Raw genomic sequence first — 16986 nt, forward strand, 5'->3', positions numbered from 1 at the left:
AATTTGGGAGTAACGTATACACACTACTGTATATAAAATAGATAAACAACAAGGACCTACTGTAGAGCACAGTGAACTCTACTCAATATTTTGTAATAACCTATATGGGAAAAGAATCTGAAAAAGAATATATGTGTGTGTGTGTGTGTGTATATATATATATATATATATATATATATATATATATATATATAACTGAATCACTTTGTAGTATGACTGAAACATTGTAAATCAACTGTACTTCAATTTAAAAAATAATAAAATAATGTATTCCTCATGCACCTATCACTTATCACCCAGCTTCAATATCTACCACCATTCTGCTAGTCTTGCTTTATTTACAGCAATCACTATGTCCTCTTAGTGTATTTTAAAGCAAATCTCAAACACTATGTTGTTTTACACTCAAATATTTAGTATGCATCTCTAACTGTTGAGGATATTTTCATATAACCACCATGCCCTTATCACATATGTCAGAATGAACAATAATTGCTTAATATCATCTAGTAGCCAATCCATAGTCAAATTTCTCCATCTGTCCTCAAGATACAAACAAAGAAAAAAATAAAAGGGCTTCCCTGGTGGCTCAGTGGTTGAGAGTCCACCTGCTGATGCAGGGGACACGGGTTCGTGCCCCGGTCCGGGAAGATCCCACATGCCGGGGAGCGGCTGGGCCCGTGAGCCATGGCCACTGAGCCTGCGCGTCCGGAGCCTGTGCTCCGCAACGGGAGAGGCCACAACAGTGAGAGGCCCGCGTACCGCAAAAAAAAAAAAGATCCAAACAAGTCTACACATTGCATTTGGTTGAGCCTTTCAAGTTTCTTTTCTAGTGAGCACAATTTAATCTGTTTTTATTGGACAATTTAGAAAACATTCCAGGATTTCAGAGACTCTTGGGATCCTTAGCATAATAATAATTACACTGCACATGGCCAGATGTCTGTGAGTAAGTGATTATAGTATACAGAATATCAGACTGTGGTTTACAGCTTTGGGATAGAGAGCTTCTTCCAAGTGATACACAAAGAACCAAAGTGAGACCATGGCCTTTGTCACATAGCTTCTTTCAGAAAAATGTGTAAAAGACTTAGTTGAGCTTTGTTGCCTTTGTTGTACAAATGCTTTAGCTAGCATTTTCCAGTTTAAAACAAACACCTCCGAAACATTACCTAAAGTCAAGACTATCTATTAGAGAAATCACAGTAAAATTTGAAGACATTTCTACTGCAAGATTTTTATGGGTGTAAGGTATGTCAAGAAAGAGCTAATGGGTCATTTGATTTACTGAGAGAGAAAATACACCGTTTCCAGTAGGATGAGAGGCTTCACCAAAGCAGCTAGCTAGGCTCAGGAAATTGGGGAAACCACATGACAGGGGACAGAGAGGGAAAAAAAAAAAAATCAAGCGGTGGTAACACAGAAGGTATTGGGTTGGCCAAAAAGTTCGTTCGGTTAGTGAATACCTTGTTCAATACACTTCTTGGTGAAAATGAAAAATGTCTTATTTTTACTTAAAACGGAACGAACTTTTTGGCCAACCCAATACATGAGGTTTCAGCAAAGTGACTCAGAAAAAGGTACCTGAAGAGGGCTAAGATAAGAGGAGAAAAAAATCCTGATACTGTGCATTAATCTGCCATTACAAAGTATCACACACTGGGTGGCTTCAAACAACAGCAATTTATTTCTCAGTTTGGGAGACTTGGAAATCTGAGATCAGCGTGCCGACATGGTCAGGGTGTGGTGAGGCTTCCTGGCTTGTACGTGGCCACCTTCTCACTGTATCTTCACATGGCAGAGGGAGAGAGAGCAGAAGAGAGAGAGAGAGAAAAGGAGAGAGAGAGCTAGAGGGCTTTGGTGTCTCTTTCTAATAAGGGCACGAATCCTATCATTAGGGCCCGAGGGAACTCATCTAAACCTAATCACCTCCCAAAGGCCCTACCTCTATATATCATCACACCGAAGAAAGGGCTTCAACATGTGACTTTTGGGGGGACATGTAGCACACGGGAACCAAGGGAATGGAAAGGAATGAAGGGCAGCGTAGTGCCAATTGTCTGAAGACAAGAGTGCCACTGTTCTCTTGGGAAATGCAAAGACAGAAAGTATATTTAACAGTTTTCCTACCCCTGTATAGGAAGTGCAACCTATATATGCCTTGGATGGAGCAGGAAAAAGTGAAAGTGATAATGTAAGAAGCATGATGCTGACTTATATAAAGTATAGGAAAGCAAGGCTCAAGAAAGGCAGGCAACCGTTTGGATTTTCCAATTAGTTTTGGGTGCAGATAAAACTGTTAAACAGGTCTTCCCTGGTGGCGCAGTGGTTGAGAGTACGCCTGCGGATGCAGGGGACACGGGTTCATGCTCCGGTCCGGGAAGATCCCACATGCCGCGGAGCGGCTAGGCCCGTGAGCCATGGCCGCTGAGCCTGCGCGTCCGGAGCCTGTGCTCCGCAACGGGAGAGGCCACAACAGTGAGAGGCCCGCGTACCGCAAAGAAAAAAAAAAAACTGTTAAACAGCTGGACTTAGCAAACTGCTGAAAACTAGACTGAAAGCTCTCTAAGGGTAGGGCCTGGGTCTCTACATCATTGCTGTCTTTAACACTTAACAGTGCATCTGCCCTGTGATGGGCATTCAATCCATACATGAATAAGTGAACTATTTAGTCCTCATGGAAATAAAGTGACCACATGTGTGCAATGGTTACTGTGTGCCTGCCAGCCTGGCTATATCAGGAGCTTTGAGGATGTGATAGCATGTTTCCTGTCCTCAAGGTAGACATATTGCACTCAACAGAGTTTAAACCGAGTGATAGGGAATTCCCTGGCGGTCCAGTGGTTAGGACTCCACGCTTTCACTGCTGTGGCCGCGGGTTCAATCCCTGGTCGGGGAACTAAGATCAGCCAAGCAGCCAAAAAACAAAATTAAAAATTGGTGTTTTACGGATTCAGTGTAGGTGGGCATGAAGGGGGCCTGAGGACCCCGGAAGGTTAATGTGAGCAGAGAGACTGACCTAGACATTACAGGAGAGGCAAGGGGCTTGGGTAGGCAGAGGGAAGACGGAGCAGTCTGGTGATGGGTTGGTAAAGACAGGGAATGGGTAAAAAGCAAAGACGCAGGGGCTGGAATGAGCCTGGGTGGTGGTGAGGAGGCTTGCTCAAAAGGATATGCATGGGGAATTATGGGGAGGGCTGTTAAAAGCAGGGGGACCAAGGTCAGCTCAAGGGATGCCATGAAGCCAGGTAAAGGGTCTTAGACATCATGCGAACACCACGGGGGCAAGGTTGATCACATTTTCCCATCTTTTCGCTTAATATTTCTGCATTCGAGTCATTGTTAGGAAATTTTTACCTACTCCTAGTTTATAAAGGATTTCTCTGAGCACTTGTATAGTTTAATCTTTCACATTTAAATTCCTGATCTGTTTGGAATGTATCCTGGTATATATTGTGAGACATGGATTCAATTTTATCTTTTGCTTTATGGCTATCTAGTTATTTCAGTACCATTTATTAGTAACTCCATCTTTGCGGGGACATGTCAGAAAGACAAAGAAGTCAGCTTGAAGGGGCACCCCAACTCACAGACAATTTGATCAAAATAAATATAGTAGTGGATTATAACCTACTGAATAAAATAAGGATCCATGAGTCCATCCTGCTGTAAATAATAAGCAAAATACATTGAAGATCTGATGAGGAATAAGATATTTACATAGTCTCAAAGTACCTCTTCACAAAATAGTTATTAACTACAAACGAAAAAAGTAACTTTATAGGAGAAGCCTGGAAGATACCACCTTAACCAAGATATCAAAATTAACATCACTAGTAACGGGACCAATTGAAATTGCACCTGATAGGATGCAATTAGGAGAACACAGACTTCTGTGAGATCCCTACCAAAGATGCATAAAATGAATCTAATCACAAGGAAACAACAGACAAACCCATGCTGAGGGACATTCTACAAACTTCCTTGACTAGGGTCTTCTAAAATGTCAAGATCATGAAAGTAGAGGCAAGACTGAGAACTGTTCCAAATTAAAGGAGTCCAAAGAGACAGCACAACTAAATGCAACATATGATTCCGGACTGGGTCATTTTGCTAGAAAGGACATTATTGGGACAATTGGCAAAATTTGAATGGAGTCTGAGGATTAGATCACAGTTGTGAGACAACATTAATTTTCTCATTTGGGGGGCTGTATTGTGGTTTTGTAGGAGAATGACATTGTTCCTAAGAAAGACACACTAAAGTATTTGGGGGTCGTGGTGATGGGACATCGTGCCCACAATTTATTCTCAAATGCTTCAAGGAATAAAAGGTTCTTTGTACGTACTTGTAACTTTTCTGTAAGTTTGAGACTGTGTAAAACAACATAGTTACAGAGAAAAAACCACCTCCACTTTTTCCTGATTTGAGATTCACCTTTTATCACATGGTAAATTTCCATATGCAACTGAATCAATTTATGCAATTCCATTCCATTGAGCTGTGGATTATATAGTTCATGAATTAATGCCACTCTGTTTTAATCATAGAACCTTTTCTACTGTTAGAAAACAAAATTCAACTGAGTAAATTTAAAGATCTAATCGGCTTTATTCAATGGTTCATGAATTGGGCCAATATTATAAAATATTGGCTGTATTCCCTGTGCTGTACGATATATCACTGTAGATGAGAGATTTTAATAAAGTAGTAGGCTATAGAATAAATATATAAAAATGAAAGTCCTCCATTAAAGAAAACAATATTATATTCAAATATATAATGAAACAAAAGACCTCATTCACAATAGAAAAAAAATACCTAGGCATAAAATTAACAAGACACATCCAAAACCTATATGAGTAAAATTACAAAACAGTTTGGAAATACACAGAATTCTACTTGATTGAGTAGAAAAATATATCATGTGCTTGCATAAAAGGAGTCAACATCATAAAAATGCTCGCTCTTCCCAAGTTAATTTTATAAATTTAACAGATTCCAGTAAATCTGTCAGCCCCCTTTAGGGGTTGCCTCAGCTGTTGAAAGCCGTGTCACCATCCCCAGGCAGCCCACTACCAATGGAGGATGAGGCAGGAGTACAAAGGCCTGGCCCCTGCTCCAAGGGGGAACAAGTATGCAGGGCCATTCCAGTCCCAGAATTCCCTGCACAGTTGGCTGAACCTTCCACTGGGACTGAATTACAGGTCAACTTCTCTAACTTCCTGCTTCCTTCCTTTCCCATCTGCAGTCCCGGATCCTGAGAGCACTCCCTAATAAATCTCCTGTTCACTAACCTCTGTTAAAGTGATAAACGCCCTGATGCCTTGATAGCTTATGTGAGCAAACTGATACCTAACTCATTTCAGGCAGTTGTATCCAAGAAATGGAAATTCAAGAACAACCAATCACAAACAGCCAGCTAGGCTTTTCCAGATAGGCAGCTGCTTAAGCTCTAGCCAATCAAATAATTCCCTTGCTTTGCTTCCTTCTCTGATGTGTAAAAGCCTTGCCCCTAGCTCCTGCCATCCAAGTGCCCCCCAATCACTTTCAGTTTGGCGCTACTCCATTCGAATAGATTTTTGCTCAAATAAACTCCTGAAAATTTTAATGTGCCTCAGTTTATCTTTGAACACCTCTATTTCAGAGTCTGTTTCCTGAGTAATCTAGCCTGTGACCGAGGCTGTTGGATTTGGCTTGATCTGTGAGGACAGAATCCTCAATTCTTCATGCTTTGGGCACAAAGCTGGTGAAGAAAATTATCTCAAACTCATTATGATACCACTTAGGTTCCTGAGGAACGGTAAATTCCTGCAGTGTCTCTAGGTTGCCCCCTCTCATAGAATATTTTTCTTCCCTTGTAGATGTGGGTGTCTGACTTAGAAAACATGATGATGCTATATATCTTCTGAAGAGCCCCCCACCAGCCTCGGCTGTTGGTCCACAATCCTGGCTGCACTGCCACAGACAAATGGATCTCCATGTGTACTGCCAAACACCATATTCGTTATGTAATATATCTACTTGAGATATATTATTTTATGTGAATAGTTATAATATATAATTAATTAATATGGCCTACATTAATGTATGTATATGTAATATATAGTTCTATGATTATATTCAGTCTATTACTATATATTTCAGAGGTATGCTCAGGTTTTCTACCTTCTGTATTACATTTCAGGTTTTTGTAGTAGACTGCCCAATTCCCGCTTCACTTATTTTTACAGTTGTTCATAGTTGAAGCCCCTAATGGTCACGACGTCCACAGTGAAGAATACTTTTTTCCTTCTTTAACACCTTGATTTCAATCATTTTGTATAAAGTGAATGTCTATTACTTAGAAGAGTTCAAGTAGCCCAAGCTCCAGCTACTAGCATCATTTTGTAATGTGTAACCCTCTCCACCAGGAATATGTCTTGCTGTGATAGCCGTCTATGAGGGGAGATTATTCAACACAGGACTACACAAAGATAACCAAAGGATTGATTCTTCATCCGTGACCTCACACTATGAAATGAGAATCATATAAATAAGAATAATTAATTTATTCAACAACGAATAGTTAGTATATGGTGGGGCTCTAATACTCATTTCTAATTTCTTCTTCCCCAAAGAATCGGTGAAAACCCTTAACACGGTGTTCTTGGGAAATGTTCTGAGCTTCTCTTCTTCCTGAGCTGAATAGTTGGCAGTTTGCTCTTCCCCTGTGTGTCCCCTACAATCCTTGTCATATCATCTGATACGTCACCCTTTGTTTAGGAAACTTTATTGTGATTCACAGAAATATTCTTAGTCTCGACATACAGTCGTTGTAAAAAAAAAAAACACTTTGGGTCCAGTTGGTTTAGCACTTATGTTGCAAATAAGATTTGTTTTTCTTCATCAGGCTCTGCAACATGTCTAGGTATGACCTCCGTCTTTCTGAAGCCTTGGAGCTTGGTGTTTTGGCCTGAGGCCATATGTTCTGGGGCCCACCCCTCTGTGTTGTGCCCCTTTGTCCCAGTCCTGTCCTGTTGTGGCAATGCGGTCATAGAGGAAAGAGCCATCCTCTGGTTCCTTGGGCAGGAAGAGTCATTTCTCTTTCCTCTCAACCTTGTGTCTATGAGCCAGCTCAGAACATCCATCTCACTGCCGGCCTGTTAAGGGCAGTCGTGAAGACCCACCTGTCCTCTGCCTTGTTCTCTGCCAATTCTGCTTTGATCCAGTTCCTGACCAGTCCCCTGTCCCTGGGGCAGGTCTTTCCTTTGGCATCTCAAACCAGCCTGTGGACTTTTGAGTTGAATCTCAAGCTTCTAGCCCAAAGTCCCGTGAAGGGCTTTGACTTTGAATGAAGCTAGGCTCCCCCAACTCTCTGGCTGCTTGAGGATGTGATTCCCCTCTAAGCAAGTCCTTGAGGCCAAAGGTAAGGTCTTGGCCCATCGAAAATCCCCTACTGCCTTTTTGTTGTCCCCAAGGAGGGGATTTAGACACTCTCAGATTAGGATCCAAGCTGATGATGGATTTTTCACTGGGCTGAACCAGAGGCCCTATAATATTTAACCATTGTTAAGTTGTTAAAATTCCTATTTAACATTGTTCAAAAGCAGCGATGGCTGAGACCCTTTCATCATTTGATACTTCCATGTATATTTTTAAAAAAAAAGATTAACAGAGAAGTTGGGAAAAAGAAACTGGTAAACTCTAAAGAATCTAATTTTAAAACAAAATTTTCTATTTCCTGTCAGGCTTCCAGTGTTCAAAAAAAAGTGAAATGTACAACTTAGATAATATCTGGTGAACTCTGTTCTGCACAGACTGCCTCTTTATTGAAACCTCCTGTGGCATCATAAGAGACTCACCTAGACATCTGTTAATGAAAAGCTGGACGGCAAGAAAGAAGTAATAAGGACATTTTATCTCTTTGGCAGTCTTCTAATAAAAAAACATGAAAGGAAAGTAAGTTCATTTTAATTGATGAAAGAAACACGGATTTCATCAAGTTGGAAAAGGCAGATAAACACTGCTCGGGGCAAACAGCATTCCTCTGTGCTTCTTGTTTAAAGATGCTGAGCATCGCTCTACTGGATGAATTAGGTTCATGATAATTATCTGTTTTCATATTTGGTTTTCCTAGGATTAGCATCATTTCTGATCGATAAGGGAATATATCCAATGATGAGCACAGTGCCTGACACAGAGCTGGTGTTCAATAAATCATTCTGGAATGGATGAATAAAAGAAAATGCAAGATCTCTTCCTGCAGGAATTTATTATCTACTTGGGAAGAGAAACACACACACACACACACACACACACACACACACACACACACACACGATGCTTCCTATCATTTTCTTCATTGTTAATATTTCACTCTTATCTTATTTTTCATTATTAGTTTTGTAGTGTTTGTAATAAGTCCTAAAGGTGGTCAAAAATGTTCTCTGTAGGGCTTCCCTGGTGGCGCAGTGGTTGAGAGTCCGCCTGCAGGGGACACGGGTTCGTGCCCCGGTCCGGGAAGATCCCACATGCCGCGGAGCGGCTGGGCCCGTGAACCATGGCCGCTGAGCCTGCGCGTCCGGAGCCTGTGCTCCGCAACGGGAGAGGCCACAACAGTGAGAGGCTCGCGTACCGCAAAAAAAAAAAAAAAAAAAAAAAAGTTCTTTGTATCCTGGACTGTGTCCAATTTTTCCAAGTCTCCAGCCTCAAGCTTTCCTCCCAACTCTGCCTGGAGTGCTCATCTTCCTCGGCAGTTGATTAACTCCTCTTCATCCTTCAAGGCTCAGCATAGTTGATGTTCCATAAATGCTTGTATAATGAACAGACATCTTATCATTAAGATCACCTTGAGATAGGTCAGGGGCTCTGGACCGTGGAGCTGGTTCTGAAACTGATGGGGAGCAGAGGCCTGGAGAAGAGTGGAATGTGTTCAAGGTGTGTGGTCCACAGACAGCAGCACTGACATCACCTGGGGCTTGTTAGAAATGCAGCTTCCCAGGCCCCATCCCAGACCTGGGTGATTTGTACCCACATCCAAGTTTAAGAAACACTGCTTTTAGGGAGGGCTTCCCTGGTGGCGCAGTGGTTGGGAGTCCACCTGCCGATGCAGGGGACACTGGTTTGTGCCCCAGTCCGGGAAGATCCCACATGCTGTGGCCGCTGAGCCTGCGCGTCCAGAGCCTGCGCGTCCGGAGCCTGTGCTCCGCGGCGGGAGAGGCCACAACAGTGAGAGGCCCGCGTACCGCAAAAAAACAAAAAGGAAACACTGCTTTTAGAGGCTTCATTTTGCCGCATGATGCCAGGGGAGAAGATGGACCTTGGCAGTTACCCCACCTAGGAGGCTGAGGACCCTGAACAGGCCTGGACAACTGCCCAGATGTGTCTCTAAAGGCTCCTGTTCCCTCCACAACCAAGGCTTGAGTTCAAGCCATTTTTGGCCTCGTAGAGCACAACGTAACTGATTACTTTTGTCTGGGGAAAATGCTGTTTGCCAGTGAGTTTTCTCCGTAAACACCATGGAACTGCAGTTCCTCTCCTGGCCTTGCTGCCCGTTGAATATCGAGAAAGGATAGTCAACCTTCATTGGACTCAAAGTTTTATATGCCCAGGCCTCTGGCTGACTTTGCATTGCTGGAACCAAGCAAAGGACATTCCAAGCAGATCTCACAAGCATCCTTTCCACGCATCCCGTCCCACCCTCCTGGATGTGTGATTCTCTTGCAGGCTAGGTAAGGGGACAGAGCGTCCACAGCTAAGGAGCCCACAACTTCAGGGACCTGTGGATGGAAGTGGATGAGTAAGACTTGACAAGGAGGAGGCCAGCACAGGCTGCCTGCTGGGTGAGGCAGTGGGGATGTGGGCTCAACATTCAAACACAAGAACTGTTTTACACCAAAGCGTGAGAGATGGAAGTTTCCAGAATTCAGCTTAGAGCTGGACCAAGACTTTCTCTGCCACCAGTGACTTCTTAGTCACAGACATGCCCAAACCCTCTTCTAGCCTGAGGGCAGCAAGAGCTCAGAATTCTTTGGCAGCAAGTGGATACATGGACTGGGGTGGGATGAGATAGAGGTGTACTTCAGGCTTCATCAATTCACCAGACCTGGAGCCAGGCCCCCACCAGGCCCACAGCTTCCCTATTCTGAACAGAAGCACTTCACAGTTATTTCTTGAAAAAGCCACACTACACTGCTTCTTTCTGCTTTTGGTTCTCAGAGGTGGCTTTCCGGGTGGTATGAAGAAGTACACCTCTGTATTACTTAGAGCTGCCTCAGCTTAAACATCTGTCATCTCGTTGAATCATCCTACGTTTGGCAAAGCCCAGGCCCATGTCCCAGGGCCATAACTAACTCCCCTTGCTGATTCAGGGAGGCCTCTGAATGCTGCCCTGACCATCCAAGGCCTCACCCTGACACCACCAATTTCCTGGCTTCCTGCCTCGGCAGCTCCCACAAAGGGACACACTGGGTTGCTCAAGGAGCAGCTGGCTGTTTTGATCACTTGCAAACATGAGACTTTTTAAGATAAACTTTAGGTGTTGCATTTGCAATACTAGGGAAGAACCTGCTTGAGTTCACCGTGGGCATAAGGGCAGGGAGAGTGGGGAAAGGAGTGGGTATTCGGAAGCAGGTGAGAGGGGTTGGCAATCCCACTCAAGCATATGCCAAGGTAATGGCAATACTGTGTGGTAGATCAAGGTGGGTCTTGGAATCTTCCTGGCTTTTTAGAAAAGCATTATTTCTGGCTTTTTATCTTGCCTTTGCCCCTCGCTAACTACTTTATCTCACTTACCTCATCTGTAAAATGGGCTGTTGTAAGGTTTAACTGGGAATTACGCATGTAAAATGCTTAGTACGGTGCCTGGTACCAGAAAAGCCCTCATTTACTGTTTGCTATTCCCTCTACTGCTCCTTTCCAGGGAGTCACTGGGGTGCTGGAGGAAGACACCCAATCTGCCATCCTCCCAGCCCCCAAGCTGAACAGCGCACCAGGGATGCTGATGGGAAAATACCGTGCAGCGCAGAAGGCCAAAGGGTGGTGGTTCCGGGCATGGACTCTTGGAGGCCCTAAGTGACCTCTCTGCTCCGGCGTCCGCCCTCCCCAGGTTTGAGCGGCGGAGCTCCGGGCGGGGTCGGGGGCGGTGCGCTCCAACCAGGCCGGCGCGTAGGCGGGCGGGCGGGCGGGGCTCCGCGACCCGACGCCCTCGGCCGGCAATATAGCCGCTCGGCTGAGGCGCTGGTGCGCGGGGGCAGCGCAGCGGGCGGGGGCCGCGTTCCAGACACCGGAGCAGCTGGCACCGAGGTGGCCCGGAGAGGGACGAGCAACATGAGCAGCAAATGCGACGTGGTCGTGGTGGGGGGCGGCATCTCAGGTCAGTGGCGGCTGCGCGCCCTCCTTCCTCCTCCCGGGCTCCGACAAGTGGCCGCCCAGGGAGGCACGCAGGGCGGCAGTGGGGCGGGGTGCCGCCAGGAGCCCCTAGACCCTCCGTGCGCCCGAGGGGATCTAGAGGGTCCCGAGCGCGCACACGGAATCCTCCCTCGGGGGAAGGATTTGGTGCGCCCCTGGACAGAAGCCGAGGGCTGGAAATGTGTTGAAGGTCTGGGGCTGGACTTTGAACTTTCCCCCGGACAGCTGCCAAGCCTGAGCTAGCTGGAATTTTCAAATCGCGGGGGAAGAAAATGGGCAGGGGACAGAGCCTTACTAGGGGGTGGCATAAAGGTCAGTCACTTTGTTGCAGCCTGACCTGGGCACTCTACATCCTTACTTGGAGCACGCGTGCACCACTGCGTGTTCTTATCCTGGAACCAGGAAAACGACCTTGAACAGCTCCCAGTTCAGAAAGGATTGGACCCTGGGGCAGTCGATTACCAACGACCCTCCTCACCCTGATTCTTTGTGGTTCCACGATTGCCTTGTGTCTGCCTGGGGCTGCAGGGCCTTCTTGTCAAGTGCCTCTTCTCCTCTCATTCCCTCCTCCCCCCACTCAGTGGCGGTGGCCAAGAAGCCCAACAGGGATGGGGACAGAAACTACCCTCTTAGACACGGGGGGAGAAGCAGGGAGAGGGGCCGTGCACACAGCAGGGCCCCCAAAAAAACAGAAGCCAGAAGAGGGATGGGGTCAGTGGGGGAACCCACCCTCTCAGGAGGGTCAGGCGGATCCTATGGGATGGAGTCAGTGGAACTAAGCAATGCATCCAAAACGGCCTGGCTAACAGACCCCTGGCGATGCTTTGGCCGAACCCGCAGGACCTCCTGGTGCTTGAGCCGTAATTAGGACACCTCCGCAACCCGTGAACGTGTTGGCTAAAATGTGCCCTAACCAGATCTCAGGAGCGGGGCTCCACCTTGTTCCCTGTGGGGCGGGCAGGGCAGAGGTGCTCTGACTCCCTTGTGCCAGGTGAAGAAACCAAGGTGTTGGACGTTGGGTGCTGCTCTTCCACTCCAGCCTACCTCACCTTTGAGTCAGATCTCAGGGGTTACCACTTCTGTCTGCCCGGTTCCTCCTGAGCTCACCCATGCCAGGCTCTGTGGCCGGAGCTGCAGGTACACAGGTACATAAGCACAACAGCATGCTGCGGTAGGCTAAGCCTATATAGATGCCATTGTCTTTCAGTATTTTTGACATCTTCTCTCCTAGAAGAACTTGGACTCAAAATCATATCTACCTAGGTGTTTCAGAAAATATCGCTAGGTGCGCCTCCACGCTGCCTTGCACAGCGCCCCATCTTAGGGAAGCTGAAGCCTCTCTTTCTAGGTCCCCAAAGTCCTTTTCTTGCCCAAACTATGTCTAACGGGTTCAGATTCTTCTGTTTTCCCTCTTATTTTGGCCTTTCTGATTCATACTCCAAACCTTCAAGCTCACTCAAATTATTCATGTTAGACTCGTATAGGAAAGATAGATAAGGTTTTAGCTATTTTTTCCAACAGTGATGAATCTCTACTCTGACCCCCAAACTCTCCAAACAAGGGACTGGTGAGTAGATCTGCCTTTTCTCAAGAACCTTACATAGAATAGGCATTGTTCTACATGAGGATAACACCAACTAGTCATAGCTAGGTTACAAGGTTCTTGTGAAAGGTGAGTGAAGCAATGTGTGTGAAAATGGCTTTGCAAAGTCTGACATATGTATGACACAAGGTCTTGCAAGAGTTTTGCTCATTTATTCAAACAGTAGGCATTAGGGCCAGCTGCGGTAGAGGATGCAAAAATGGGTCACATTGTTCTCGTCCTGGAAGATTTGTCCATTCAGGAAGGGAGGTGAGGTATCCAGGCAAAGACAATACAAGGTAGAAAGCGGCAGGTGTCACAAGAGGGGTCCACTCATTAATTCATTATCCATTCATTCAAGGAACATTTGCTTCCTGTCCCACATCTTATCCCAAAGGGAATGAAAGGTGAATTAGGCAGAGCCATTGCCCCTGGGGTAGTCACACGCTGAGGCAGAAGGCAGAGTCATGAACAAGTAAAACTAATGACCTATGATAGATGCCTTAGTAGCAGGAAGTTCTAGGCAAAGTGCGTGTCCAACTCTGCCTGAGAATATCTGGGCAGACTTCACAGAGGAGGTGACACTTGAAGTCGATCTTAAGGAATGGATAGGAATTCACCAGGAGACTAGATGAAGAAAGTATTTGAAGCTAAAGAGCAGCTTATATAAAATCACAAATATGTGAGATGTTCTCATGCTTAGGAAACATAAGAACTTCAGTGTGGAGTGTTGGGGGGACTTGTGAGAGACCAGGCTACGAAGGTGGGTTGGGAGCCTTGTATGTCATCCCACAAAGATTTAGTTCCTTCTGAGGTCAGTGAACAGCCACTGATGATTTTTCATTCACAGAGTGGCATGTGTCAAGTGACAGGAATATGGTGATGCAAAAAGAAGAGCAGGCTTGGGGGAAAGATGCGACATCTAGAGTTGGAGGTGCTGGGTGAACTCCCAGGGAGAGATGTCTAGCAGCTGGAAGTGCAAGGAACAAGTTGGGCTGACAGAGTTGTGTGACAGAGACATTTTAGTTGAAGCCACTTAAGTCCATGAAATGACCCAAACCAAGAGCAGAAAGAGAAGAGAGGATGCCTGGGACAGAACTGGACAAGGACGTGCTTCCCTCCTCCACTGGGAGGAAGATATTGCAGTCATTCTTTTTTCTTTTATAATAATAATCTTTTTTAAAAACTAATTTATTTATTTATTTATTTTTGGCTGCGTTGGGTCTTCATTGCTGCGCGCAGGCTTTCCCTAGTTGCAGGGAGCTGGGCTACTCTTTGTTGCAGTGCGCGGGCTTCTCATTGCAGTGGCTTCTCTTGTTGTGGAGCACAGGCTCTAGGCACACGGGCTTCAGTAGTTGTGGCACGCGGCCTCAGTAGTCGTGGCGCACAGGCTTAGTTACTCCGCAACATGTGGGATCTCCTTGGACCAGGGATTGAACCCTTGTCCCCTGCATTGGCAGGTGGATTCTTAACCACTGAGCCACCAGGGAAGCCCTACAGTCATTCTTTATAATTTGATGAGAGAGATAGGAAACTGAGAAACTGAAAAACACTTAGTTAACCTCAGATCTTAGCTCAGATGTCATTTCCCCGGGGCAGCCTTCCCAAATCCCTCTAAATGGGATTAGATGCCTTTGTTTAATTTTCCTCTGCCATCTTGTTCTTTTCCATGAGTTTTTCATTGTTCATATATTAATGTCATTTCTTGTTCAATATCTTTCTCCACTAGGCTGTAAGCCTCTGGAGCCCGGGGAGGTGTTTCTTTTTCTCCCTGAGAACCTCTAACCCCAGCTCCAGAGCTCTGCCTGGCCCAGTTAGCACTCAAAATGAGTTGAATTAATGAACTTTAACTTTACACCAACAAAGCAGCAGTTGATTGGATCTGATATTCACATCCATTCACTACCAATCCTTTTGCATGTCCTGCCAAATCATATTGAGAATGGGAAAAGTGGTAAAATCAGAATTTGGGGATTAGTCGGTGACTGACACAGTGGTTTAAAAGAGTCTGAATTAGGGGCTTCTCTGGTGGCACAGTGGTTGAGAGTCCGCCTGCCGATGCAGGGGACACGGGTTTGTGCCCCGGTCCGGGAAGATCCCACGTGCTGCGGAGGGGCTTGGCCCGTGAGCCATGGCCGCTGAGCCTGCACATCCGGAGCCTGTGCTCTGCAACGGGAGAGGCCACAACGGTGAGAGGCCCGCGTACCGCAAAAAAATAAATAAATAAAAATTAAAAAAAATAAAAGAGTCTGAATTAGACTCTGTTTTTTTAACTTTGTTAATTATTAAACTTGGGACATTCTGGTCATTCTGGTCATTCTCTGATAGTTTGCAAAGCTGTCAGCAAATTTTAATCACTCCCTTTGGGATAAACAGGTGTACTGGGGGTACAGCTGGTTAATATGTAACTTTCTTTTTTAGTGTTTGAAAAATTCCAAGGCAACTATAGAACAGCTTTTTGTTTTTGGAAATGTGTGTGGTATATAAATGCACGCCTCCTGAAATCTCTTTCGCCCGAGGAGCAGCTCATCTCTGGAGACTTGGCAGAGTAAATGGCATTTCCATGGGGCTGGACAGCAGCATGTGGTTTCTGTTCCGAGTCTTGGTTTTAAAGTTCGGTTTGGTAGAACCATGGAAACTATCTTTTGCAATTCTGGAATGGCTCTTGCTCAACCCTCAAAATAAAAGCTAAAAAGGGAAACTTGAAGCAGAAAGGAGAACTTTTTTTTCCCCCCAGGCTTGAGAGAGGAGATCTGGTCATGTGAGGGTGGCAGGCACTTGGCTAAGAGTCTGGAGGAATCAGAGCCAGCTTTCCAAGTGGTAACCAACACTTGGGAGGTGATCTGCGCGGCCAGGAGGGCCAGCTTGTTGCTGGTTGGCAGGAGTGGCCTGGGCGGGGGCGTCAGAGAGGGCTCACGAAGGATCATGAGTTGAGGGACGCAATAGGCAGACGTGGCCTGTATGTTAGTGGCAAAAGCCCCACCTCACCTTTGATGAAGAAAGATGGAGAACTTCCCTGGACTCCTATGACCCACCTGAATGTTCTAAAAAATAGTAATCGGGTAGAAGTGCTTGGAAATTTGTATATCCTGGTCAAGGACAGGATACAGAGAAGCAGTATGGCAATGTTTAAGCAGCATACATCAGACATCAAACAGACTTGTTATGAATCCCACTTCCTACACTTACCTATTGTGTCACCTTAAAATTTCCCTCACCTCTCTGCTCTTCAGCTGCCTTATCTTTATTTTTTTTAATTTATTTTATTTATTTATTTTTGGCTGCGTTGGGCCTTTGTTGTTGTGGGCGGGCTTTCTCTAGTTGCGGCGAGCAGGGGCTACTCTTCGTTGTGGTGCGTGGGCTTCTCATCTCGGTGGCTTCTCTTGTTTCGGAGCATGGGCTCTAGGTGCACAGGCTTCAGTAGTTGCGGCACACGGGCTCAGTAGTTGTGGCTCGTGGGCTCTAGAGCACAGGCTCAGTAGTTGTGGCACACGGGCTTAGTTGCTCCACGGCATGTGGGATCTTCCCGGACCAGGGCTCGAACCTGTGTCCCCTGCATTGGCAGGCGGATTCTTAACCAGTGCACCATGAGGGAAGCCCCCAGCTGCCTTATCTTTAAAATGAGACTCCTAATGCCTTTATTGGCAGAGAGGTTGTTGCTAGGATGAGAAAGAATGCACATGAAGGACTGTACACAGCGGTCATTATGGTGTCAGCTTGTACCTTTTGAAAAAGACATCTTTTTTAGCTCCTAGGGTTTTTTAATCTGTGGGAGCAGAGGCAGGCACCTCTGTGTAATCACATCTCCCTCTTTACTAACCAGTCATTTTTCTTGCTGTGAGGCATTTATAAGGTGGCAACAGGATGCAAGGTATATACGCAGGCATGGTTCCGGCCTCATCCTGCCCCACCCCCATCCCTTCATTCCCTCTGGTGCGGAGCCTGAAGAGCTCAGGCTTACCTTGGGCTTCAGAGCCACTAAACCCACTGTGTTCCTCTTCAGAAGACATTTT

General features: G+C 45.8%; 1 protein-coding gene across 1 annotated transcript in view; it reads left to right on the forward strand.

The window, feature by feature from the left end:
* Window positions 1–11184: 11184 nt before the first annotated feature.
* The window catches only part of MAOB (monoamine oxidase B), a 111145-nt gene continuing 105343 nt past the window's right edge, over window positions 11185–16986 (forward strand). Inside the window, exon 1 of the mRNA XM_019943583.2 lies at window positions 11185–11356. Within this exon, the coding sequence (XP_019799142.1) occupies window positions 11311–11356 (46 nt within the window). The 5' untranslated portion in view covers window positions 11185–11310. The remainder of the gene's footprint in view (window positions 11357–16986) is intronic.

Source organism: Tursiops truncatus, chromosome X (genome assembly GCF_011762595.2).
Source record: "Tursiops truncatus isolate mTurTru1 chromosome X, mTurTru1.mat.Y, whole genome shotgun sequence".
NCBI lineage: Eukaryota > Metazoa > Chordata > Mammalia > Artiodactyla > Delphinidae > Tursiops > Tursiops truncatus.